The sequence below is a fragment of the Taudactylus pleione genome, unplaced genomic scaffold (assembly GCF_031769625.1).
Source record: "Taudactylus pleione unplaced genomic scaffold, aTauple2 ptg000556l, whole genome shotgun sequence".
In the NCBI taxonomy this organism is placed as follows: domain Eukaryota; kingdom Metazoa; phylum Chordata; class Amphibia; order Anura; family Myobatrachidae; genus Taudactylus; species Taudactylus pleione.
In genome coordinates this window covers 21,709,397-21,734,628 of record NW_028284958.1, presented here as the reverse complement: position 1 = coordinate 21,734,628, position 25,232 = coordinate 21,709,397, and the positions used below count along the sequence as shown (strand labels likewise).

Genomic DNA, 25,232 nt, shown 5'->3' with positions numbered 1-25,232 from the left:
TTTATTGCAGGTGTTTGCTGAAGGTGCGTTTTTTACGTTGTTTAAAAACACACTTTACCAATTTTTAACCATGCTTGCACTCATTTTCATGTACCCAAAATTTGCTGCGACTAGTTATTTTTACACTAAAAACTGCTAAATGCTATTCTTCACCACTTGTACAAAGACGCTAAATAGCAGCAATTGAGAGCATTTAAGCACCCCAAATACATCCAGCAGGGCTATTAGGGGGTATCCATAGTGATTCCCCCATGTCAGTGCATCTTTTGGGGGGTGTCAGGGTATTTTCTCCAAATCTGACAGGACTTTTCACCAATTTGAGTTTCGCTGGGACGCGTTCTCGCGTCCTTTGCAATTGAATAGGGCGAAAAGCAGTGACGAGCGCGATACTTTTCCGGAGGCAAAACTAGCAATTGAATACGGCTCTGTTTGTTTGAAACCCATAGGCTACATGGCACAGAACACATGGGGCCTGATTTTGAGTTGCACGTAATGGTCACAATTCAGGCTGCTTCCAGAGATCAGGAATCCCTTTCAAACACCTGCCTGGATGCAACTATGTGACCGCAGCCGTCCTCCATATCAACCGCATTTGCATCAGCCCCATCCTTGATGCAGGAGATGCGATTGGAATCAGACGGATCGCTGCATGCGCGCTCACCGCTGAATAGCATTCAGGTTCTTCCATCTGACACACAGCGATGCCCATCCAGTCCTATGTGAGAAGCGACTGAATCAATCGCATGCGCAGTTGGCTAAAAATAATGAGAAATCTCTGCAATGGGAATAGCCTGCACCTCAGAATCCGGCCCATGACGATCTTCATATAAATCTGCCTGTGTAATTTGAATGGTAAAATGACTGCCGTGGTTGGACACAAAACTAACGTGTTTATTCAATGACCATAATCTGGTAGTGTGTGCTGTCACCTGCTTACCACAGCAAATGGGCTCCATAGGAAGCCTTCAGCCCTAGAGCCAAATGATCTGATCTGTTCACGTGTGGCCAATTTGGAAATATATCTCCATCTTTGCTTGGGCCATAATTGTCTACTGTCCCGGAAATATCCGATAGACTCCCAAATCTTCACCATCGCCTGCTCCCGGCTGCTTTAACAGCACATATCGCAGCATCGGGAAGTGGAGCCACACAATGACCCTCCCACCCGGGCCAGTATAAATGTCGGGGACCAATGTCGACAAGCATAGATTTGGGTTAACGGCCCAATCTGCCTACCATAGTCATTTAGATTTCAGCAGACTGGAATATATATAATATATATATATATATATATATATATATATATATATATATATTATATATATATATTATATATATACACACACACACACACACACACACACGATACACAGAGGCGGCACTCTGGAGACTTCTCAAGAAATATAACAGCTCTCTTTATTGCTGATACATCGACGTTTCGGGACAATACATCCCTTCCTCAGGATGTAAAAGACAATCTGTATATCTATATCTTGCAACATAACAATACTTTCACTGCTGTCTTACAGATGTGTTTGACCAGGAATACAAAACGGCTTATGACCGCCTCACCCCTGAGCAGGTGAAATGCACTCAGATCTGTGACCGTCCTCCAAGCATCGGCGTCACAGAATGCAGGAAGACTTTCCGGCAGCCATTTCTCTGAGAGCACTCTGATCCGCCATCAGTTCTCTGAAACGAGCCAGATCTCAGGACACGGCCCATGTATGAGATCAGCGTTGTGAACAAGCAATATGGAAGATTTGCACACAAGCAACAAAAAAAAAAAAAAGAACTGTGTGGGAAACGGATTATGAGAGAAACAAGGCGGCCTACTGTGTACATAACCCACATCTTCTCAGTGCTGAAAGTTCAGGTCTTTTATATACACACAAAATATATGAGAGAGACTTGAGGTATATACATCATTCCGAGTGTTGTAGTTTACACAGAATATTTATATTTAATGTTCTAAAAAAAGAAATTATGTAAAATAGGTTTAACAATGCATAGGAAGTCCTGATTTCATTTTATTTTTTATGAAGAGAGTACTGAGCGATGAACATGTTTTATGGGCAATATGTTACTGTGCCTCATAATGTAGGCAGTGTGTTATTTTTATCTATCATCTCTTAATTTATTATACGTCCGGAGTGCCGTATTATTTTGTAGTTGAACAAAACTCATCAGAGTTCTGAGTAAAAAGAAGTTTTATCAATTCAGGAGTCAGCAGCTGCTGTGGGTGATTGGATTTGTAGTTCAGATGTAGTGCTAAAGGTCGCCTACATTTCCCTTTGCTTTTCCTTCTATTTTAATGAAACCCTTCCTGCGTTGGAGCAGCAATAAATACACTAATCCCACGCCCTGAGCAGGATTACAGATGTAAATGATGCATTAAATTTAGCTATGATGGGCGAACCTTCCACCGGAGCTAATTAGGGTAATGCAACACAAAATGATGACACTTTTTTGGGGGGTTATTTTCAAAATCTGTACATCAAACAAATTCTTTAAAGTCCGTGGTTTCATTGCATGTACACTATTTTATCAAGTTAGGTCTAGGCTGTGTGACAGGAGAACCACTGAATGTGATTACTGTATCTGGCATACAAGATTGAGGGACATGGCCACGCTAATACAGTGCGTCTGTTATACATGCTTGTTTTTGCTTGCGTGTCCCATAACGGTGCGAGCAATAAACGAGCAGGTTTTTTCTTCTATAGTGACCCATTATGTGTGTAGCTGCACACCACGCGCTCCTAATTGAACCTGCTTTTTATGTGCTTTGTGTACCCATAAAGTATAGCTCTGCAGATCCAGTATTAAGAGCGTATGGATATGAACTGAAGTCATGTGACTGATCCCTATAAAGTGCATATATACCCTGCTGTACAGACACACACATTCATTGGCTGGGATACATTTCATTGATACTGTTACTTTCCATAGGGCTGTCTCTTCAGTCATGCCAGAAACTGTGACCGTGGACAATTCTAAACTGTTAAGGATCCACGGTTCGGTTTTCATATACTACCCTCAGGTGGCTTGTTTACATACTCTGATTTACGTCTTATTGCTGATAAATCCTTTATCCCAATGCACTTAGACAATGCCGTTACATTCCCAATAACAACGCTACAGATTATAAAGTGTTCGCTATGCACTATAAATACAGTTCTGTAGTAACTTTACATAATGCTTAGTTCTGAAACTCATGTTGTCCATGCAATAAAGCTCCCTTGTGCTGTGAAAGGGATCAGTACATAGCTGGTGGTAGTGCACATTTTCACTTTTATGCTGTAAACTAACCATTGTCGTCTTTCCTTATACTGGAGGAAGTCCAAGGAAAGACTCCGCAAAGGGTTCATTCTTCCTGTCTCCTTATCTCTTTAAGGACAGACCATTCCACTGTTCCCTCTGCAGTGTAATGATACTCTTCAGATCTCTGTATATTCTGTAGATTTTGTAATAATTGCAGAAAATAATTTACTGAGAGAATATGGATTTTAAGATCAAATTTTCTTTTATTTGTATAGTAAATTGCTAGTTTATATTGGTCATACATTTCTGTTGCAGAAATTGAAGGGCAAGCTTGCAGCATCGTGCAATGTATAGACCAGGAATGGGCAGCGTTCAGTGTTCTGTACAGTGGGCCTGATTAAGAGATGGACTCCATATCGATGCCGGATGCAGAGGAGCCATTGTTTAGCCATTGAGCATGCGACACAACTGCACTGCGCACGTGTCGATTGTTTAGTAACCCCCGGACGCAGTGAAGATTTATTCGCAAAGTAACTGTTTGGGGGAGGTAACGGGAAGAGGTGTCGCCACCTTTTTCTGGGCGTGTCCTAGTCGACCACTGACCCCGGTGTCTCTAGTTGAGATGGACATTCTGAGTCACCATAGGGTTGATCAGAAGTTCGATGTTGCATGCAAGTGACGTAACGAGTCTCTGTACACAAGACAGCGGCTGAGTCATTACCATATATTTTTTCAAGTCCACTGCGTCCTAAATCACAGTTGTAAATGACAATGCGTCCACTTCTGAATCAGGCCCAGTATGATATTGCTCAGCGGAAGCTGTAATGCCGATTGTTGCCAATCCCTGCTATGCTGTACACCTAGGAATTCTGTTACTGTGTGTTGCTGCTGTCAAATCTATGAATCCCGTCTGGTTTATAGTTGCTTAGGCACTGCCAGAAAAGGCTTGTTTACTGGAAGATACAGTAAAATATGAATTCTGTTTACTGGTGACATGCAAGATCTGTTAATGGCTCTTACCATGTGACCCTGTGTTCTATTGCTTTTTATTTAATTAAATGTTTTTTTTTTTAAATTGGAACATGACGTTTTATTTTATTTTATTCCATATCTATTTTACTGACTAGTAACTACAATTGTCTTTGTAAATATTTTGCATGTAAAGCTATACTGTATAGTTATGGAAAGTATAAAATTGGACATGTCGATGCATAGGATTTTTTTTGTGCTATCGGCATCACTTATATATTGTGTATAACCTTCTAAAAGCACAATTAATGAAATTTAATTTCCAATATGCATTGCCTTTAATAAGCGGCTCAGTTAACGTACCTTGGACCTCGAGAAACCTGTCTATCTAAATATCACACGTCACTATCACTGAGTGTGGATGGAGCCAATCAGCCGTTCCTGCACCTTTCGCAATAGTGGGTTTAACAATGTAAAGGAATTGTTGTTTTTTTTTTTTTTTTTTTTTATGGTTCATTGTAAAAATAGCCCAAGAAGGTAATAATATAATCCTTCATTTATTTTTAGGTGCATCTGGTAGGGACAGTGGGACCCTGCGGTAGGGTCTCGCTGCCGCAAGCCCTGGAGTGATTTTGGCTCTATCAGAGCCAAAATCACTCCCACTGACATCACTACTAATGTCAGTGGGGCCGGCTTCAGACGGTAGGCGTTCCCATGGGAACGCCTCCGTCTGGCAGCTACGCCCCCAGCATGCCCACCAAAGGGGGCGTGCTGTCAATCAACATCGACCGCACGCCCCCTTTGGTGCAAGACCCGGAGCGACGGCTACCCCGTCGCTAGCCGGGTCTCGCGCATGCGCACAACGGAGCTCCCTCCGTCATGTGCAGTAGGGCACCATCGACTCGCTTGCGAGCGTTCTGCATCAGGCCCAGTGTGTACTCTAAAACCACTGGAATACTGAGTAGCTGTATTTAGTATAAAGAAGTGGCTTGGAGTGCAGTCAGTCAAAAAAAAAAGGAAAATAACACTTGTTCTAAAACAGAACAGAGAGGGGAATTTGGTGCCTTTATACAGACTTGCATCACATCTACGTTCTCAGTGATTTGTGAGGGGCAGCTGTTGTGATGAACGGGAGCAGTACTGCATTTATATAGAAAGCAGAAATAAATCCCTTATTTACTGTAAATAGATCATGAAGATTAAAAAAAAGAAAAACTCTGCTGTAACACATTGTGGCAATTTATAGATTAAAGTAAATTTAGGATATGAAAGACTTTCACAGAAGGACGGCAGCCTGCGTGGAAAGGTCTCTGGGTGCACAAAACAAGGAAAGCCTAATGCATTCAATACTTTTCTCTACAACATGTCCCAAAAACATATTCACCCTAACTAGACATATGGAGATGCCTACACTGCCCTCAGTGACCATATTTACACCCATCATTAATACACGATCATTGAAAACTTCAAGAAAAAAAAATAGTAGATATAGATCAGACTTTTGTTTTATTTCAGTTCACTTAATATGTTTATTAATATAAACTGCAGTTCCCATATTGCTTGGCAGAAATCCCTAATGGTGGAATTATAATGTTAGACAACAGCATGTAGGAGATGTGTGCATAGAGGAAGTGTGTTCTAGGTCTCCAGTCTTTTTCTAGTTCGGTACACTGCTGGTTACTAGGTATAGTGTCTGTGCACCACATACGTTACCAGTGGACGCTCTATGATCGGAGGGAGATAGTGATTATCTGAGTCTTATGCATAGTGTGGGGCTCTGGGTAGTCCTATATAGATATGGGGCACACAATTATCCTGTCCTCCAGCATCACACTGACTATTACAAACACAAAGTACAACGTGAACATGGTGAACCCCAGAAACTTGTTCATCTTCCACTTGCAGGCAGCAATAGAGAATATGACAAAGAGAAGCATGAGGAAAAGGAGGACGATGGCGCAGAACAGGCCATTACTGCTGACCGCCACAGGGCTGAAACCATTAAACACTGAGAACAGGAACCAGGGAACTGGTAATCTGTAAATAAAGAAAATAATTGTAGTGGGTTCAGAGCACAATAGAGCCTGAGACATGGATATGTAGGTGTATCGCAGACTGTTATGTATTTCACTGAATGATCAGGCAATTACTAGGACACGTCACACCTCTGGCAAACACCTAAGAGGGGCTGGTCATAAACTATAATAGTTTTTAGAAAATAGCAAATTGCACCATTAGGAGTGTGACCTGGATACTGAGAGGGCCTGGGAGCCAGTAATGGGAGAGGAAAATGACACCAGCAGCAGTATTAGTGGAGAGAGGAGATTACAATGGGTGGGAGACGAAGGTGTGATTGAGGCTTTGGTGGTATCAGGGGTGGGAAATGCTGGATTATGGAGATGTTACGGAGGTGGAAGCAGCTAGATTGATGGATGGATGCCCTAAATTTAGGGATTGAAGGAGAGTGTAGTTTAAGATGACACCAAGAACCTGGGAGACAAAACTCTAAGCTTTGTCGTGGTATTAGAAATTATTCTGCATTGTTAGGTTGCAGGTTATTTGGGAACTTATCATTCAAGCCTGCCCATGGTAAAGAAAATGATCCCAAAACATGAACGTATTGCAATGACTGGTTATAGTGTCGTACAAAACGCTCAGCGCAGAAATTCTGGATACTCACCCTACAGTGATGTCAAAGATGTTGCTCCCTACAGAACTAGAGACAGCCATATCTCCCAATCCTTTCCTCGCCACAATTACACTGGTGATGAGATCTGGTATAGATGTGCCAGCAGCCAGTATGGTCAGACCCATTATCTCTTCAGAAATGCCTATTGTTTCTCCCACCTGGCAGAAACAAAGCACAGACTTTAGCTTGGTTAAATGCTATTTAAAGTAAATTATCTTCATTAATTTTTCTAGAAATGCCCTATAAACTATACAAGTGTTACACGGATCCCTGTTTCTCTGCTAATTTATCAATGTGAGTGTAAACTGGAAATGTCACCCAAAGATGCTAATGAAACAGTGCCCCTTAGTGGCCAGTTTATCATGCACACATTATGAAACCATGTCTGGATCAATTTGAACATAACTTCTCTTGTATATGGTGCTGCTTTAATTTTATTCAACAAAAAGCTCAAAGGTGCATTATTATTATTTTTAAATATGTACCTACACCATATAATAAAATGGGTTACCAACTTTGTGCAACTCTCTTCTGTATGTCTTGTTCCCTAGACTGTAGAGCCGGAGGACTCCACCCATCCTATCCTCTTCAATAAAATTGAAAAGAGCTTTTATTCCCCTCTATTGAATAGGTATAGGACTGAGTCCTTTGCAGAAGTGGTTCTGCTCATAAAAGGAGTCCCAGAGAGGAGGTGTTTTCATTTGCTACACTGGGCAGTACAGCAAGGCTGAACACAAATTCTGTAGAGATTTTATGTGAGACTTATATCTTCCACACTCCATCCACCAAAGCAACAGTAGTTCTTGTGGAGACTCATTGGATTTCTATTCCTGATTAGCAGAGTGATACCCCTTTTCCACTAAAATCCCAGATCTGTCCTGGGATCTTTTTACCTGGCATTTTGCTGGATCATACCCGGCTTAGACCCCGTTTCCACTGCATTCCCTCCCGGGTTTTTCCGGGTCGTCTCTGTTTCCATTGAACTCTGATAAGCCAAGCAAACCTGTGGATGTCATTAAAAATGGCCTTTATTCAGGCCATTTCTACTTCAGGGTCCATAGGGGGTCCACAGGGTTGACCTTGGGGTATAGGTTGGGAAACAAATCCGGGCACCACGCAGTTAAAGCTTTTAGCTCCCAGGATGCACTTGGGTCCACTCTCCCTATAACCCCGCCCCCCAGCCAGAGGTACCTCAGTTTAAGTTGGTGCCCGGCCGGAGTCAGGTCACCGTTACTGCAGGGGGGCTGCTTAGCAGCCCCTATGCTTAAAATTTATTTTAAAAGAGTTTTATTATTCTTTTTTACTACTCTTCAGAGCGGCAGCATCAGACTGTCCAATGGACGTCTAAGCTGCCGCTCCTACACCCCGCTGGGCTGCGACGCCAGTACAGATCTGGGGATCGCAGCGGGACCCCAGAGTCTGTACTAACCGGGCTCTGGAGGATTCCCTGGGCTGCTGCCGGATCGACGGGGACAGGTAAGTCGCGTGGTCACCGCTTGCGGTGACCCACGTGGTCATGCAGCCTTATGCCTCCGGTCTCTGGGGACAGACCGGAGGCGCTAGCGGTGACGGCGGGCTCCCCCTCCATGGAGGCATACCCCGCGTGTCCACTAGCCCACCAGGGATTATAGCGGCAGCGGGAGCCGGCATCCCGGGGGGTTAATTTGCTATCCAGGGGAGGAAGCCTTCCCTGTCTAGCGGCTCCTCCCCTCAGCTCAGCGCGCCTTTCAATACTACAGTCTGGCGTCGCTGAGCTGCTTCCTCCGCGGGCCACGCTTCTTCTGAGGTCTCCAGCCGCCATTATCTCTCGGTGGTTCTGCAGAACTCCTAGGATGACAATGTGCCCAGTCCCCCTGCGTACCTGGCCATTTTGGGTGAGTGTACACAGCGCTATAGCCTTCCCAGACACTGAATCTGGGCAGTTGAATGTAGCGACATTGTGCAGTATATTATATGTCATGCAAATGTATGTATATATATTTTTCTACATTGTATGTGACTTATGCTAGTGCTGACTCTCTGTATTTTATTCTCTCACCTGTCAGTGTATATCTATCCCTTTTCTTTATCTGCCCTAATACAGGTGTACCTGGGGTGGTTCTGAGACCGCACATATATATACTTGTTAATATTTGTGAGGTTTGTCACATACTGTTGCGTGCTGCACGTTGCCATATTTTAGATGGAACTGTGAGTTGCATACGCTGATAATGGGTCCCTGCAGCTAATCTTAGCGTCAGTCAGGACCGGTATGGCGCTGCTTAATATTTCCGTCAAGATAGTCAAATATATCTGACCAGGAGATCGCACACGATACTGCACCCATTATTGCTATCCTGCAAGTCATAGCCTGCAGGTAGTAGTGCGGAGGATTTTAACTCAGAAAGGTTTATGTATGCGGCGCCATCTGGTGCCGGGCCCCTTGCACGACCCCCTTAAAGGGCGGTTTATTATTCAGGATCCTCTCCTTTGAGGATCGCCGGGCGGGCCCCATTGTCGTCACTCGCTTGGAGTTACTTCACCATACTGCCCTTTTCAACTCGGGGTATCTCACAATTTCTTGCAATTTACCCCTGTGTCACAGACTATCGCTCCCTGTCGGGGTTTTTCACAGTACATGAATTACCTCCGATACCACATCGGTCTGTCGTTCCCCTTGCAGGGATTACCACAACGGCCACCCTGGTGGATGTCGTTTTCTACGAAATGCTAAATGGCGTGATATACGCCCTGTGGTTACTTCCCAGTGGCTCTGCCGTGAACTGGATGGTGTTTTCGTGTCTTTCCCTCTCACATGGGTGGAGCCGATTTCAAGTATTATTATCCCTGCTTTGGGGCTGGCAGCCAGGTTCATTCTGGATATAGAGAATGTTGATCCTGCACCTGTATCATACATTTCCCGTTTCTGCCCAGCGGGTGGATCTCATGGCGGGAGTGTGGCTGTCACCGGATACGAGGAGTCACAAAGGCCTCCTGTTTCCCATTCCCTGAGGGTCCTCACAAGTAATGGAAATCCCCTTCTGGGGTGGATTTGTATGTTATTCGTCGGGTTACAGGCATTAATCCGCCTCCCATCCCGGCCTGGACGGATTTTACGGATCCGTAGGTGGTAACTTTGCCTGAAATCAATGTACTCGTTTTCAGGGCCTGTTGCCCGTCCTACCATGGCCATCGCATGGTGATGCTTTTGTAACGTTTTTCCCCTCCAACACGTCTGGGGTTCAAATATCTTTTGCCATTCACATAAAATATGCAGTGGTCATATGTGGGATTACCTACATTGGATGCCGGTCTTCTAACTTTCAGGGTTTCGGCTGCGACTGTATCCGCCGCAATACCCTACGGCTGCGTTATGGGAAATCAGAGGTGCAGACTCCTTCCATGGGGAAGATCTTGTTTGGTCCTGACCTTGACAAGATTGTTGCATCATTGGCAGTATCACTAATGGAGAGATACCGTCTTTAGCTACTCCCACTACATTCGGACTAACTCTGTTAAGTCTTTTTTTGTTTTCAGGGTCAGCCTAAAGGCCTGTTTTTTTCCTAGGCTGTCGGCCTCCACGGGGGCCACCATATCCAGTACCGAGCAGTCCTGGACTTCCGGGCGACCCTACTTCTACGCCTGAGGATAAACCTTCGGCCTGACGGGACAGGTCTACATCTGGGTGATTCCAGAGTGAGGTACTGATTCTCAACGGCCTCTCATTGCTCAGGCGGCCTCCTCACAGGCATTGTTACACGGGCCCTTCTTCAGACCCGATCAGGGCCTTACAATCCCAGAAAGCTATACAGTCTTTGCGGTAAGCAGAGCTATTTCGGCCAGCCTCACTATCTCAGCGAGGGACTGGTTGTTCTACTTTCTTTCTGGGGCAGTGACCGACTGGTCCTCATTTGCCTATACTCTGTCTCAAATCCCTGAATCAGATTCCAAGGGTACCTGGACTCAGGTGGAATCCTCCATGCTCCATCATCCGACATTTGGAACCTGGGGATTTTATGGTATATCTGAGTGTTCAGGATACGTACCTACGGGTACATACAGAGCCCGCTCATCAGCATGGGTTCAGGTTTGCTGTGCCACAGCAACACTTGTAAGTTTCGGGCTCTGCCTTTTGGGACTGTCCTCAATTCCACCGGGGTTTACCAGTTTTATGGATTTTCTGACAGTTCACCTGTTCAGTGTATCCGAATGCTTCTTTCTCTGGACAGCCTCCTGATTTTAGCGGGGTCACCAAGGTACTTTACCGCCAGGTCAGGATAACCGTGGCTTCTTCTCGACACAGATAATTAGTCAACGGAGAAAAAGTCCTCCCTGCATCCCTCACAGGGTTTTCTTCATCTGGGAGCACTGCTGGATTCTCAGAATCTGAGAATTTTTGTGGCACAAGACAAGATCTCCACTCTTCAACTTGGAGTGTGCGGATGTCTACGCAGTCGACATATGTCATTACTCTTTGTGATGCGCGGTCTACCAGAGTGTCAACCTTTTGGTAGGGTGGAATGTGCTCAGTTCCATTCCAGGCCTTGCCATAATTGACTCCTCTCCAGATGGATCGAGTTTTTTCCATCGAATCGCTGTTCGAACAATGATGCTTTCTCCAGAGGCGAGTCGGTCTCTGTCCGGGTGGCTATGGCCATCTCGTCCAGGGTATTCTTTGCTACAGACTGTGTCTGGTCTGTATTAGTTTTGGGGCAGTTGGACGTCTGTCGCTTCCGCCCTGCCACTTAACTTGTTGGTACTTTAGGCTGTCTTGGGCCTTCACTCTGGCCTAACCCATATGTCACGGTAAACCTGAATAGGTTCAGTCCGACAGTGTCACAACAGTGGCTTCCATCTAGGCAACACTGGTAGTTGGGTGGGAATGACCGGAATGTCATACATTCTGACATGGTCCAAGGGTCTTCTCCTGGCCAATTCTGCAGTGTTCATTCCCGGAGCTCTCCATTGGGAAGCGGGCTTCCTCAGCCGTCACGACGTGCATCCCGGGGACTAGTCTCTTCTCCAAGAGAGGTTTCAACTCCTGGTGGGCAGAGGGGGCTTTCCTGAGGTGATTGATCCTCATGGCCTTCTGACTCTATCACACATTACCGGTGTTACAGTCCAGCTCTAGGAGTACTGAAGCTACCTTCAGTGACTCTTTGTCAGTGAAGTGGTCCTTCCACTTTGTGTACCTGTGTCCTCCGGTCTCCCTTCTTCCTCGAGGTCTTCGGAAGTTTAATTTGAGACGGAGGGGCTTTCCTTCTGGGGGCTCCAGTTCGTCCCAGACATCACTGGTACTAAGATTTTCGGAGTCTCCTCATCGATGCTCCGTTCCTACTGCTTCACTATCTGGACCTGTTGTCTCAGGGTTTTTCCCTGGACCTGGATCGTTTGTCTTTGACTGCGCCCCTACTGTGGTACTAGGGCTTCCCTGGCTCTGTCTTCATTGAGATGTTTAGAGCAGATAGGCCAGACTTTGCTGGGATCTGCCACGGACTGTGGCATACATAATTCTTATGGTATCATACCTGTCGATACGATCCTCCGGTGTCCAGGACTTCCAGATATTCTGGCATTCCTTCCAGCTGGCTTGGGTTTCACCCTCGGCCTGGCTTTCCTGACAATGCGGATCTCTACACTGTCGGTATGGTTAAGATATAGAATTGCTCCACTCTGGTATCCAGTTCATCCTTTGGAGTGTTTTCTGGATTATGCCTCCATTTGTCCTCCCTAGGGACTCCTTGGGAGTTAGTAGTGGTTCTTTGTTCCCTCCGGGGACAGTCAATGGAACTGCTGGTTGTGATAGCCATTACATGGTCTATTGTTTCAGCTCTCTCTCTCAGGGTGTTTATATCAACCAGGAGAGTGTCTGAATTGGGAGCGTTCTCATGTGGCTCCTTCTTCTGGAAGGCATCATGTCAGGGTGTGAGTTGCTCTCGCCCTGTGTTTCTTCTTAGAGTTGTTTTTAGGTTCCATATTATTCTGGAACTTATGGTACGGCCATTCAGTCCCCAGTCCTCTCGGCTGGTGTGGTCTCATTGACTGTGGTCCGGCCTCTTTGGCCTTATGTGATCCGTTCAAGTTCCTTATGGAAATCGGACTCCTTATCGGTGGTCTGCGGTTTCTGGTTTTCACAGGAACGGATGGCCGGCCTATAATGAAATGTTGGCTGGATGGCCTTGTATGTCTTCCTCAGGGGCCTACCCATGGGTGGGCATTTCTGTCGTTGAGGCTTGTTTTTTCTTGGGCCAGGTAACCTTTGCCTCTCAGGATGCTTCCTTTTTGGCGACGGATTCTCCTCTCAGCACAGGAGCGTCCCCACCCTTGGTTGAACTGCTTTGGGACATCCCCAAGGTCAACCCTGTGGACCCCCTATGGACCCTGAAGTAGAAAATAAGAGAGATCGTAAGAACTTACCTTTGTTATCTCTGTTTCTACGAAGTCCATAGGGTCCACAGGGTGCCCGCCCTGACGCACCTGGCTTCATATGGGCTGTGTTACTGGTCACCGGTTTCCTGTCTCCTTTTCTGTGAGTATGGTTCTTGAGTGTTCCAGTTTTCTCTCTCTTTTTCTCTCCTCCTCCGGCCTTTGGCTACTTACAAACTGAGGTGCCTCTGGCTGGGGGGCGGGGTTATAGGGAGAGTGGACCCAAGTGCATCCTGGGAGCTAAAAAGCTTTAACTGTGTGGTGGCCGGATTTGGTTCCCAACCTATACCCCAAGGTCAACCCTGTGGACCCTATGGACTTCGTAGAAACAGAGATAACAAAGGTAAGTTCTTACCATATCTCTTGTTTTTTAATGACATCCACATTTAATGACCTCATTATTTAATTATTATTTATTTTATTTGCCATTAAATAAATAATAATAATGAACTAATAAAATTAATAATAAAGGAGGTAATTAAAAATGTAACTAAATAAATAATTAATTGTTTAATGATGTTCTTTATTCAGGCATCCCTGCGTAATTACAGTAGCAGCCAGCACCCTGGAAGGACCAATCAGTGCCTTTTGCAATTACCTGGGTCAATAAACTCAGGTAAGAGCTGTTTCCACTGTAGTGTTACCGGGTTTTACCTGCTAAAAACCCTGCTCGATACCTGGGAAGAAATCCTGTCAGTCAAATAATTGTAGTGGGTTCAGAGCACAATAGAGCCTGAGACATGGATATGTAGGTGTATCGCAGACTGTTATGTATTTCACTGAATGATCAGGCAATTACTAGGACACGTCACACCTCTGGCAAACACCTAAGAGGGGCTGGTCATAAACTATAATAGTTTTTAGAACATAACAAATTGCACCATTAGGAGTGTGACCTGGATACTGAGAGGGATTGGGAGCCAGTAACGGGAGAGGAAAATTACACCAGCTACAGTATTAGTGGAGAGAGGAGATTACAATGGGTAGGAGACACTGGATTATTTCCTTGGAGCAGTTTTCACCCGGGTAGACACGGCAATTGTCTGGGTTTTTTAGGCAGTAGAAAAGGGGAATAAGTCACAAAAAGTTTAAATCCACCCGTCCCCCACCGTGGCTAAGACACCCGGCTTACCTTTGTACGGTATGCCGGGTGTCTGGGATTTTATAGTGGAGCTAATGATAGGCGTCGGGATTTCAACGCCTATCTTTAGTCCCCTGTCGGGTTTGCAGTGTCGGGATATCGGTGGGCGGGATAGCGCCCGCCAGTAACCAGACTGCATCCCTGTACAGCAGGATAACAGAAAATAGCTCCTTAGTGGGGGCACTCTTATCTACTAACAAATATAGAGTAATAAAGGTATGTATAAAACTTTAACTTTTATTATATAAATGCACCTAAAGAAGAAATCTGAAGTTATCAGTCTTCCTACAAAATATGAATAATCTGTCAATAATTTGCACAGTATTAAGGATAGATATACCCTCATTTGACTATGAGTCTATTTGTGCCAGGAATTGAAATAGAATAATTTCTGTATAACAGTGGGTTTGAACAATGAAACACAAAAGTTGTCAAAAAAACCAACTAGTATACTACAGACCTTCTCTTCATGACCCAAAACTGAAGAGGGCTGGTAGACTCCAGAGTATGTTTAAAATCCTCACGTTGAAATGGGATTGTAACGCCGGAGGCTGTTTAGCCGCCGGTGCAAATCCTGACACTGTGAGCCCGACAGATGGAAATCCCGACAGCGTGAGGTAAGTACCCTCACCTCTCTTCCCCCCCCCCCCCAACCCTCCTTTAGGGGTGCCTAACTAACCTCCCCCTAGGGGTCCCTAAACGTACCCCTCCCTGGGGGGTGCCTAACCCCCCCCCCCTTCCCCTAGCCTAACCCTCCCAGGGTGGTGCCTAACCCTAAACCCCCCTCCCACAGCTAACAGGACGGGCGTTCCGTACTCGCCTCATTCGGGCCCTTGTCCTGGATTCCGCCTTCGGGATTATGACGTGTCGGTATCTCGACGCCTGTCATTAATCCCTAGCCGCCATTCAGCCGTCAGGATTGTGACCACTACATACCCTCACGTTAAGATTAGAATTTGTTAGTTGGATCTGCTATTAAGGTGTTGACCTTCCCTGGCCGCAAGTACACGAAAAATATGCAATTTTTCGGTTTTAGCTTTTATCCCTTTTATTAAATTAAATATGAAAGGTTTTGCAATCTGTAATACTGTATATTGTGACTTTCTTTTTCACAGTACACTCCATTTAATAACATTGTCTTTGTGCTCTTAATTGATTCATAAATTAATTCCAGGGGAGGGATTTTATCGTGTAGTGGAAGCCATACACGTATCTGTCAACAAAACAGAACAATTTTCCAAAACTCAGTTCTAGAAGGATATTGTGGAACAATTAAAACTTGCTTCAAAGTACTACCTATGGATGATAATCTTCCAGGTTCATTGAATATTTCCCAAAGGAAAATTTGATAAAGGAAAAAAATTGCAAACCAATGGTTCTCTCCAGTCCCACACAGGAGATACTTTTATAGAAGACAACAGATAAGAGATGTATGCCACTTTGGCTCAGTCTGTAAAGTAATCCATATACTTGAATGTAACATGGACTAATCATTCTACTTAAAGAAGTTAATGTGGGTAGCAGAAGGAACCTGCCAGTGGCGCAGTGGTTGAAGGAACAGTCGGGGCTCCAGCAGAATAAGAGGCTCAATTCAAGACAACATCCAGGCTGAGATACTTTCTTTCAACATTCTTTTAGAAAAATATATTGGTAATTGAACTGAAGTTGGTACTCCACAGGATATGTGACCTGGGACAACTGCCCCATACTTTGCTTGAATTTGTGGATCTATCCATCCACCTCAAATATGGATAGAATAGCCAAAAGTTCATGAAAGGAAATTTAGAATTTGTTGTGGGAAAACCTAGGTCATTGTCCAGGAAAATAGTTCTGAATGTTGTAGCTCAGTATTAAGGGACTAAGTGGGTGAATAACCAGAAAAAGGCCAAGCATGGGCAGCAACAAATAGACAAGGTCAAAACAAACTGCGTTCATGTCGGCAAAGTCTAAATCCAATAGCGAGAAGTCAGGAACTCTAACCGAGGAGAAAGGTGTGCAAGGAAAATATTGTCCAGACAAGAAGAGGGATAAATGGACATGTTTATATAGGTTCCCATGTGATGTCACCTGTGTGCATGGGTACACAATTGTGCATGATTCACATAAGAACATGTGTGCCTAGCTCTGTGTAAATTGAACACATGCTCAAGATACTGTAGGATGTCTGTTGTGGAATCAGTATGATTTACCGCGGGCCGGCCCAGATCGTCCCCAGGTAAGTATTCTCTAACCTATTCTACCCCTAACCCTCCCTAAGGGGGTGCCTAACCCTAATCCCCCTCTAAGTTCCTAAACCCCCCTTCCCCGCCGCCTAAACCTAAGTCCCCTGGGGGGGTGCCTAATTCTAACCCCACCTTCCCCTAGCCTAAACCTAACCTCCCGGGGGGTGCCTAACCCTAAGTCCACCCCGGGAACCCTAAACATAACCCTCCCCTCCCCCGGATTATACAGTCGGGAACCCGGAAGTCGGGAATCCGTCCATTGGCTTCCCGCCTGTTGTGCATGGTCCCAGGAGCAGCGAGTAAATGGCCGGCATGTAATAGCATGGGACTGCATGATACATGTAGCAATTCACTTGTTTCAAATGCAATCTGTTATTTCCCATTCTATCTATTGAGAGCTCTGCTGGCACTGCAGCTGCTGGGTGTACTGCCCTGTCATACATATACTGTATACAGAGGATTAGGGTGGAACCATGGCGCTCGGAGAAAGTGCATGTCATAGTGCCACCCTCCCTGTATTGAACTGTGCCAGTGGGGTATGGCCAGCATGCGGGGGAATATGGAAGTGAAGAGAAAAACAGCAAACAGTGGCAGTATCACCAGTAGCGGCTCTAGGCATGGGCAAGCCGGGCCGTCGCCCTGAGCGCTATTGTATCCGGCAGGCGCCAGCCTCCCGCCGTTATTGGGATAATGTTACTTGCGGAGGAGGGAAGGGGCAGCAACACAGGACGGCGCTGGGCACAGCAAAGCCTGGCGCCGGCCCTGAGTATCACGCAAGATGATCACAAAGGAGGGAGGGGAGACAATCTGGGCAGTTTTAGAGAACATGAAATGTAGAAACTGATCTCAGATCCGTAACTTATTTAGGACATAGAGCAAACAAACCGAGATAAAACGAACAGGCGGCCGTCACACTGTGCACCATGATCCAGAACACTGGATGGCGCTCTCTGTCCATTTTGGCGCCTGGAGCTCATGCTCTACTGGAACCACCCTCGCTACACCCCTGCATATATATGATTTATAATATGACAGGTACATAATGATCTATGAAAAGACATTATTAGGAGAGCACAGCTTTATCATTTACTGTGCATATCTCTGCTATTGGGCTATGAGTCGTACACTGTAATGAGGGATATTCTCAGCACTAGCAATAAGGGTTTTATTCTTGTGAAACATCAGAATTATAATATTTTATTATTCCACTATATTGAGTATCTAATGTTTCAAACACCTCTTAGATTGTCAGCTCATCTTTACTCTCTGTTTCATGTCAGTGTTTGGGTTATGATTCCCAAAATGTACAGTATGGTGCTGCATAATATGTCAGGTCTTTATTGCATTATAAATAAAGGAGAATAATAATCTTATTTTCAGATTATCATATTTTCCCACTTTGTACAGTATAAAGAACAACAAATTTGATTCTCTAACACTGTTCTTTTTCACATTTATAGCATTTTCCTGTCAAAATGAACTTTTAAAAAAGTTCTAAGTAAAATAAAACAACATTTTTTAAATAAAAAATACATTACCACATCAATCACTTTCAATAATATTTATCAATGTCGTCACATGAAATATTAAATGCACTCCATTATAAATTTGAAAGTCTGATTCCCTGTCCTCACCTGATGTGCCCACCATACCATGAGGTAGGAGAATATGGCCCTCACCTGATGTGCCCACCATACCATGAGGTAGGAGAAAATGGCCCTCACCTGATGTGCCCACCATACCATGAGGTAGGAGAAAATGGTGCTTACCTGATGTACCCACCATACCATGAAGTAGAAGAAAATGGCCCTCACCTGATGTGCCCACCATACCATGAGGTAGGAGAAAAAGGCGCTCACCTGATGTGCCCACCATACCATGGAGGTAGGAGAAAATGACCCTCACCTGATGTGCCCACCATACCATGAGGTAGGAGAAAATGGCCCTCACCTGATGTGCCCACCATACCATGAGGTAGGAGAAAATGGCCCTCACCTGATGTGCCCACCATACCATGAGGTAGGAGAAAATGGCGATCCACATTATAGAGCCCAAAAATGTCAGGACAAAGAATCTTCTTGATTTCTGCAATCAAATGAAGAAATTACACATTCTTAGTTTCTCTATAGCTGGAACTAAACCAGTTACTCTGCCAGTATCCCCTAATTCAGCACCACGGTTACATATATCTCTCTGTTTACATACTTTACCACAAATCAAAATCATTTCCAAGACACATTCATGGTAGGCAGGTGATTAATACATGCTCACAGAGAACATTACTCCCACTGGTCAATATAATCATAGTATTCTATTAGTCACAATACTTATATACTGTAGAATAGTATTAAGTAACCTGACTAATGTAGATGATTATAATATAATGCTAGTACACTTACATAAGACACTAAGCTCCCAACATGATCTGACCACGCTAGAGGATCATAATATATTGCTACACCATAAAACTACACATACTGTAAGACACTACACCACCCAACATAGCCTCACCACCATAGATGTCCATAATATAATATTGTTATATTATATACTGATATAAGACACTACGAGGGGTATTCAATATGAAACGTTAACTTCACTGTCGAAGTTAACATTTCACATCGGAGTTTTTACCTGCATTAAAGTATCGGGCGCGCTCCCGCTTATACCCGTATTCAATATAAAATTAACGAAAACGGGAAACTTCGAAGTTGGATTTGCATAAAGTTATGAATTTTTCCTTTAAAAAATTGTAAGACCCCCCTAAAGTTGTAAAAACATGGGGGATCACTATGGGTACCCCCGTTTTAGCCTTTAATTGAAAGTCGGGGATTTAAATAGCCGCAGCAGGTGTTTTTTTCCCGACATTGAAGAAGTGATGCAGAAGAGCACTTAGGTGATTTTTTTTCATTTTTTTTAAGTGGTCCCATCAAATTTGGGGTACATGAAAATGGGTACTAGCATATTTTGATGTCCCTAAAGTAAGTTTTAAAAATTCTGCATTTGTGCACCTGCCGCTATAAATCTATTCTAGAAAACACCTGCCGCATACTTGCAGAATAGCCCTGAAGCTATTTCCCTATTGTTATACAATTTTTTCCCATTTTTTTTTTTCACCCCAATTTTTAAATTAATTTTTTGGGATGTCCCTATTTTTTTTTAAACTTTTTTTGACACAGTTCTTTTTTTAATGTCATTCCCAGGGGTGCAGGCTATTTTTATTAAAGCCTGCACCCCTAAACCCCAATTCTGCACTTTTTTTCGACACCTATTCAATGGTGAAAAGTTATCCCCATTTTTTATCAAAGACTTTTCAAAATTGTGATAAGTCTTTGAAACTGAATACGGTGTAAAAGTCAAAAGTGCGATATTAACGCAAAAACGATGTTATCGCTCCCATATTGAATACCCCTGTACATGTCCCAACATGAGCTGACCACCCTTGATTATCATAATATAATGCTAATATACTTACACTGACATAAGAAGCTAAGCTCCCAAAATGATCTGGCCACGCTAGAGGATCATAATATATTGCTACACCATAAAACTACACATAAGACCCGGCATGACCTGACCACCATAGATAATCATTATTTAATACTATTAATTTGTGTACTGATATAAGAGACTATGCCTTCCAACATAACCTCACCAATGTAGAAGATCATTGTATAATACTACTGCATAAGACACATAGATGTACTAAGCCTTGCAGATAGATAAAGTACCAACCAATCAGCTCCTAACTCATTTTTTCAAACTCTGTGAAATGACAGGAGCTGATTGGATGGTACTTTCTCTCTCCACATTCTCTCTGTCCAAGGCTTAGTACATCTCCATATTGTCTGCCCAACATGACATAGCCATTAGACATAATCCAATTCTATCCCACCTCCATCTGTATTCTTAGAGGGGTATTCAATATGAAACATAAACGTAGCCATCTATGCATGTCAAAGTTTTTGCCGCACATCGGAGCTTTTGCCGGCGAAAAAGTATTGCGCGCGCCCCCGCTTATACCTGTATTCAATATGAAATCGTCAAAAACGGCAACCGGCAAAAGTGAAATCAGCGAAAAATTTGCTGATTTTTGGGAAAAATCACCCTAACACCCTCAAAAATATGGTCTGACATGGGGGATCACTCTGGATACTCCCGATTAGCTCTGCTGAAGGTTTTTGGGGTCTTTAAATGGGCTCGATAGCTGTTATTTTGGGGATTTTGGAAGGTGGTGAAGAATAGTATTTTGAAGGGTTTTTTTGCAGAAAATAAGTAATCCCAGCAAATTTGGGGTACTTGAAAACGGGGGTGAGCACATTTAAAAGTTGCTAAAGTGAAGTATTAAAAAACGTGAAAAATCCACCTGCCGCAAACACCTGCAATGAAAAACACCTGGGGCATACTTGGGGACCCCCCTAGATTGTAGTTCGCTAATTTTTAACTTTGTACCCCCCAATTTTTTTTTCGTCCCCAAAATGAAAGTGCTTCTTTTGGGGTCTTCTGAGGAATTTTTTGAAATTTTATTGACACAGTTTACCTTTGGGGGACTGTCTGAAGGTTGCAGGGTGGTTTCCGAAATGTTGCACCCCAAAACCCCAATTCTGCACTTTTTTTCGCCACCCATTCCTTGGTGATACTTTTTTGCAGGGTCGAATGCAATATACTTTTCGCACCGGCGAAGAGTTTTCAAATTGAATACGGTGTAAAAGTAAAATCGGCGAAAATGACGTCATCCAAGCGAAAACATCGCAGAAACTGAGTTTTCGCTCCATATTGAATACTCCTATTAAAATGGAAACTTGGCATGGGGCAGTTTATACTGTTCTTGTTTTCTCACCTATACTGAATATGACCTGATTATAATATAATTATATTACCCTCTATATAGACATAGGATGTTGCATCTACTGGACATATACATAATACCATTCTATTATACAGCATACAGACATAGAACATATGATATTCTCAACATATTGTTATCACAATACATTTCTACTATCTAAACAGACATAAAATAACTCAGCTACCTGAAAAGAGCTAATAAAATACAGACGTAGGACTTGCATCTATCCAACTTCATCTGACTACTGGACATGGTCATAATATTGTTCTTATAAGTTTCAAATACTTATCATTACTAACGTATACAGTACATCTTAATTTACAAGACAATGACCTCCAGCAATATGAGAAGCCAGGGATAATGTACACTTGTTACACATACATACTTTAGAGTGGGATGGATTTTAGTAGAACATTCCCCCCATTTCATGATGTCTTACCGGACTCCTAACATCGGGCACTGTCAGCCACAGAGGGAATACAATGGGCAGAAGCAGCAGGTATGTTATTTGCTTCCTCTTGGTATCTGGCCACTCCAAAGACAGAGGTTCATCTGGCTCCTCTTCATCTTCCTCATCATCGCTGTCATCATCACTGTCATCGTCACTGTCATCACTACCATCTCCGCTGCTGTCAGATCCCCCTCCTCCATCACCTGCATCCGCCGGGCCTTTCTGTGGAGCCAAAGCATGGCAACATTTCAGCTCCTCTTACATAAGGTATACTGCCACCGATGGGATTACCATGCATAACTGAGAGGTTGGTAATCACATTCAGTTCAAAGAGCAAAGACAATGGAGTATGGGAAGAAGACCCAGGTACATACCATGTCCATGTAAAGTTGTCTGGCTTCACTAAGCTCTATGTGTAAGGAGGAGCAGTTAGAGAATTGGGGAGATGTATCAAAACTTTCTAAAGAGTGGAGAAGTTTGCCCATATGAGCGAATACAACTTCTAGTTACCATTTTATAGAATGTACTTGATAAATGCTAGCTAGCAGCTCATTGGTTGTTATGGGCAACTGCTCCACTTGTCCTCTTCTCCACTCATCCACTCTTTAGAAGGTTTGATACATTTCCCCCTAAACCACTTGTCAGGATTAATCCTACCCTATCCCAAGCTGAGTGTCTCTGATAAGGGCTGGCCCCCTGCAGTCACACTTTATGGGCTTTCCTGATTAGTATTACATTTCAATTAGGGCTGGTTTTAGGCCAGAGGAACTAAGGAAATGGTGATCAGTCACAAGTTGTTTAAGGCTCCAAATACCATATTATTATACAATAGGTCACCTCCAACATCATGAGAGAGATATGGCAACATGCCAGGATCTGTCTGGATTATTTGAGCTGATGCTAATTAAAAATGCCCCTAAACTGAGAGTCTGCTTGTGCTACAACTGTGGGTACTGGAGAAGACTGGTCCTGCCATAAGTCTACCATAGAGATCTATTATATTATTGAGAGCTACAGAGAGCTTTATGACTTGAGACTCTAAGGGTTGGGGGCAATCCAATTATCCTGGATCTGCGGCTGCCCACATAACGGACAATTAAGGAAGAGCAACATTTACTGTACACAGGGCCTGATTCAGAGCCGAACGCTCTGACCAGAGCGCTCGCTCTGAATCAGGGCCCTCCTCCATGAAAATGGAGCGGCCTCTTGGACGCTCGCATAGCTGTGGGTGACCACCCACAGCTATAGCGAGCAAATATGATGACGGTCGCGATGGTCAAGACCATCGCGACCATCGGGCTTGCGACGGAGACCCTGCGGTAGGGTCTCGCTGCTGCAAGCCCTGGAGTGATTTTGGCTCTATCAGAGCCAAAATCACTCCCACTGACATCACTAGTGATGTCAGTGGGGCCGGCTTCAGACGGTAGTCCATGGGAACGCCTCCGTCTGGCAGCCACGCCCCCGGCATGCCCACCAAAGGGGGCGTGCTGTCAATCAACATCGACAGCACGCCCCCTTTGGTGCGAGACCTGGAGCGACGGCTATCCCGTGGTGTGATGAGCGCGTGCAGCGCTGTCATTAGGCAGAGGCTGGGGCTGGTGTGAATGGGGACCAGCGTCTGGTTAAACGCCGCTGCTGCCGTTCAAGTGCCCGGATTGGGGCGGATGTAGATGCAGGTGGGTTCAAGATGGGTAGGTGTCTGGGGCTCTCCAACGCGTTTCGGCACAGGTGCCTTCTTCAATGCACGCGCTCATCACACCACTGCACGCAGCACAGGTTTCACCTGCACTGCATCCACGGACGTGAGCCACTGAAACAGTGCACGTCCCCCACCGCAGCATCATACTGGACTTTGAGAAGAACTGATCCCACACCGACAGACCTGGGCACCTACCGGTAGGTCAGCACCCATTCTCCTCACCAGTGCGGGACGCTGCAAAGTGGGAGCACCCCTGATCACCTCCAACAGGGCATCCCAGTTCAGAAGTCTGTCGACAATAGGTCTAGCAGGGAAGCATGCAGTAGTCAGGACCGCATGTCAAGGAGCCCCCTGAAAGGGTTGACCCTAATCCCCACACTGTGGATACGCCCTGTCACCCCAAATCACTAACAACTTGGAAGTGTGTGCTGCCACGAACCATCTAAGAGACATTTAGCCTCCAGGAGCACTGTGCCTCCTACTGAGCAACTACCACCCTCTATGTGCACACACAGATACAAATAAACGTATTTATTTCTTCCACCACCCATCCAGCCTCCAGTATTTCTGTTCTACAACAACACATCCACCACAACACACAGCCATCTGCTCCCCCCAACCTCCCCCTGTTTTTTTCCCTCCTCCCTCTCCCAACCAATACACACACACAACCAAGGAGCGCACGTACCCTCCAATCTTAGAAGGCTATTAGTCCTGATAAATGTGTTAGCTTGTGCCGAACATTGAGTATTTGTAAGTCTCTAGATAAGGGATGGGGAACCTTTTTTCTGCCGAAGGCCATTTTGATATATATAACATTATTTGCAGGCCTGGTTCAGGCCATGCCCCCTCTGCGTGATGTCACATGGGGGCGGGGCCACAATCACCAGTGATTACAGCTCCCGCAGCATCCTGAGGATGCTCCGGGGAGCTGTAAGGGCAGCGGTGTGACCGTCTGAAGCATCCTAAGGACGCTCCAGACGGCCCTGCTGCATAGATTCTGGCTGCAGTGTGCCATTCTAGGCATCCTGCTAGCCAAATGAGGCTAGCAGAAAAAAGCTCAGAGGGCCAGACCAAATCATTTCGAGAGCCTTTAAGGCCCCCAGGCAGGAGGTTCCCCATCCCGGCTCTAGATAGTTCTATGCAGAAAAGTAATATTTATACATGTAAGAAAAGAATATCTACTTTATTCTGTTGTCAATAAAGAGATCTGGAGCTGGGTGTTCAATGTGATTTGTGTGCATTCAGAAGTATTTATAGTTGGTGCAAAACGGACCAATATAATTTTTTCCCAAATATCTCCAGGCATAAGCTGACAAATTCTGACTGAAAGAAGTTTATCTATACAGCAATTAATCTCAGGTATGGCCGGAATTATGGCCACATTGGCCTGTGGCTGAAAATCATCAAGTGTCAATTGTGAGAAGTGGAGGAGGTGTGGCCAGTGCTGTGTGGGTGTGGCCAGTGCCGTGTGGGCGTGTACACCCTATACAATATCAGCCCCAATGTCTCCCTAAATATATAAAAGTAGAAAAATTGCATCAGT

The 25,232-nt window shown here is 44.6% G+C and overlaps 2 protein-coding genes across 7 annotated transcripts in view; one reads left to right on the top strand and one right to left on the bottom strand.

Annotated features, from left to right (window-relative positions):
- DENND4A (DENN domain containing 4A) overlaps positions 1 to 4,342 on the top strand; it is a 138,757-nt gene extending 134,415 nt beyond the window's left edge. For both annotated transcript variants that reach the window (XM_088452751.1, XM_088452750.1), the window contains one exon: positions 1,530 to 4,342. In XM_088452751.1, coding sequence (XP_088308877.1) covers positions 1,530 to 1,666 — 137 coding nt within the window. In that variant the 3' untranslated portion in view covers positions 1,667 to 4,342. The remainder of the gene's footprint in view (positions 1 to 1,529) is intronic.
- A 1,249-nt stretch (positions 4,343 to 5,591) lies between these two features.
- The window catches only part of SLC24A1 (solute carrier family 24 member 1), a 101,045-nt gene continuing 81,404 nt past the window's right edge, over positions 5,592 to 25,232 (bottom strand). For all 5 annotated transcript variants that reach the window (XM_088452881.1, XM_088452884.1, XM_088452885.1 and 2 more), the window contains 4 exons: positions 21,976 to 22,209; positions 18,683 to 18,772; positions 6,911 to 7,077; positions 5,592 to 6,267 (listed from right to left, as the gene is read on the bottom strand). In XM_088452881.1, the coding sequence (XP_088309007.1) occupies positions 6,018 to 6,267; positions 6,911 to 7,077; positions 18,683 to 18,772; positions 21,976 to 22,209 (741 nt within the window). In that variant the 3' untranslated portion in view covers positions 5,592 to 6,017. The remainder of the gene's footprint in view (positions 6,268 to 6,910; positions 7,078 to 18,682; positions 18,773 to 21,975; positions 22,210 to 25,232) is intronic.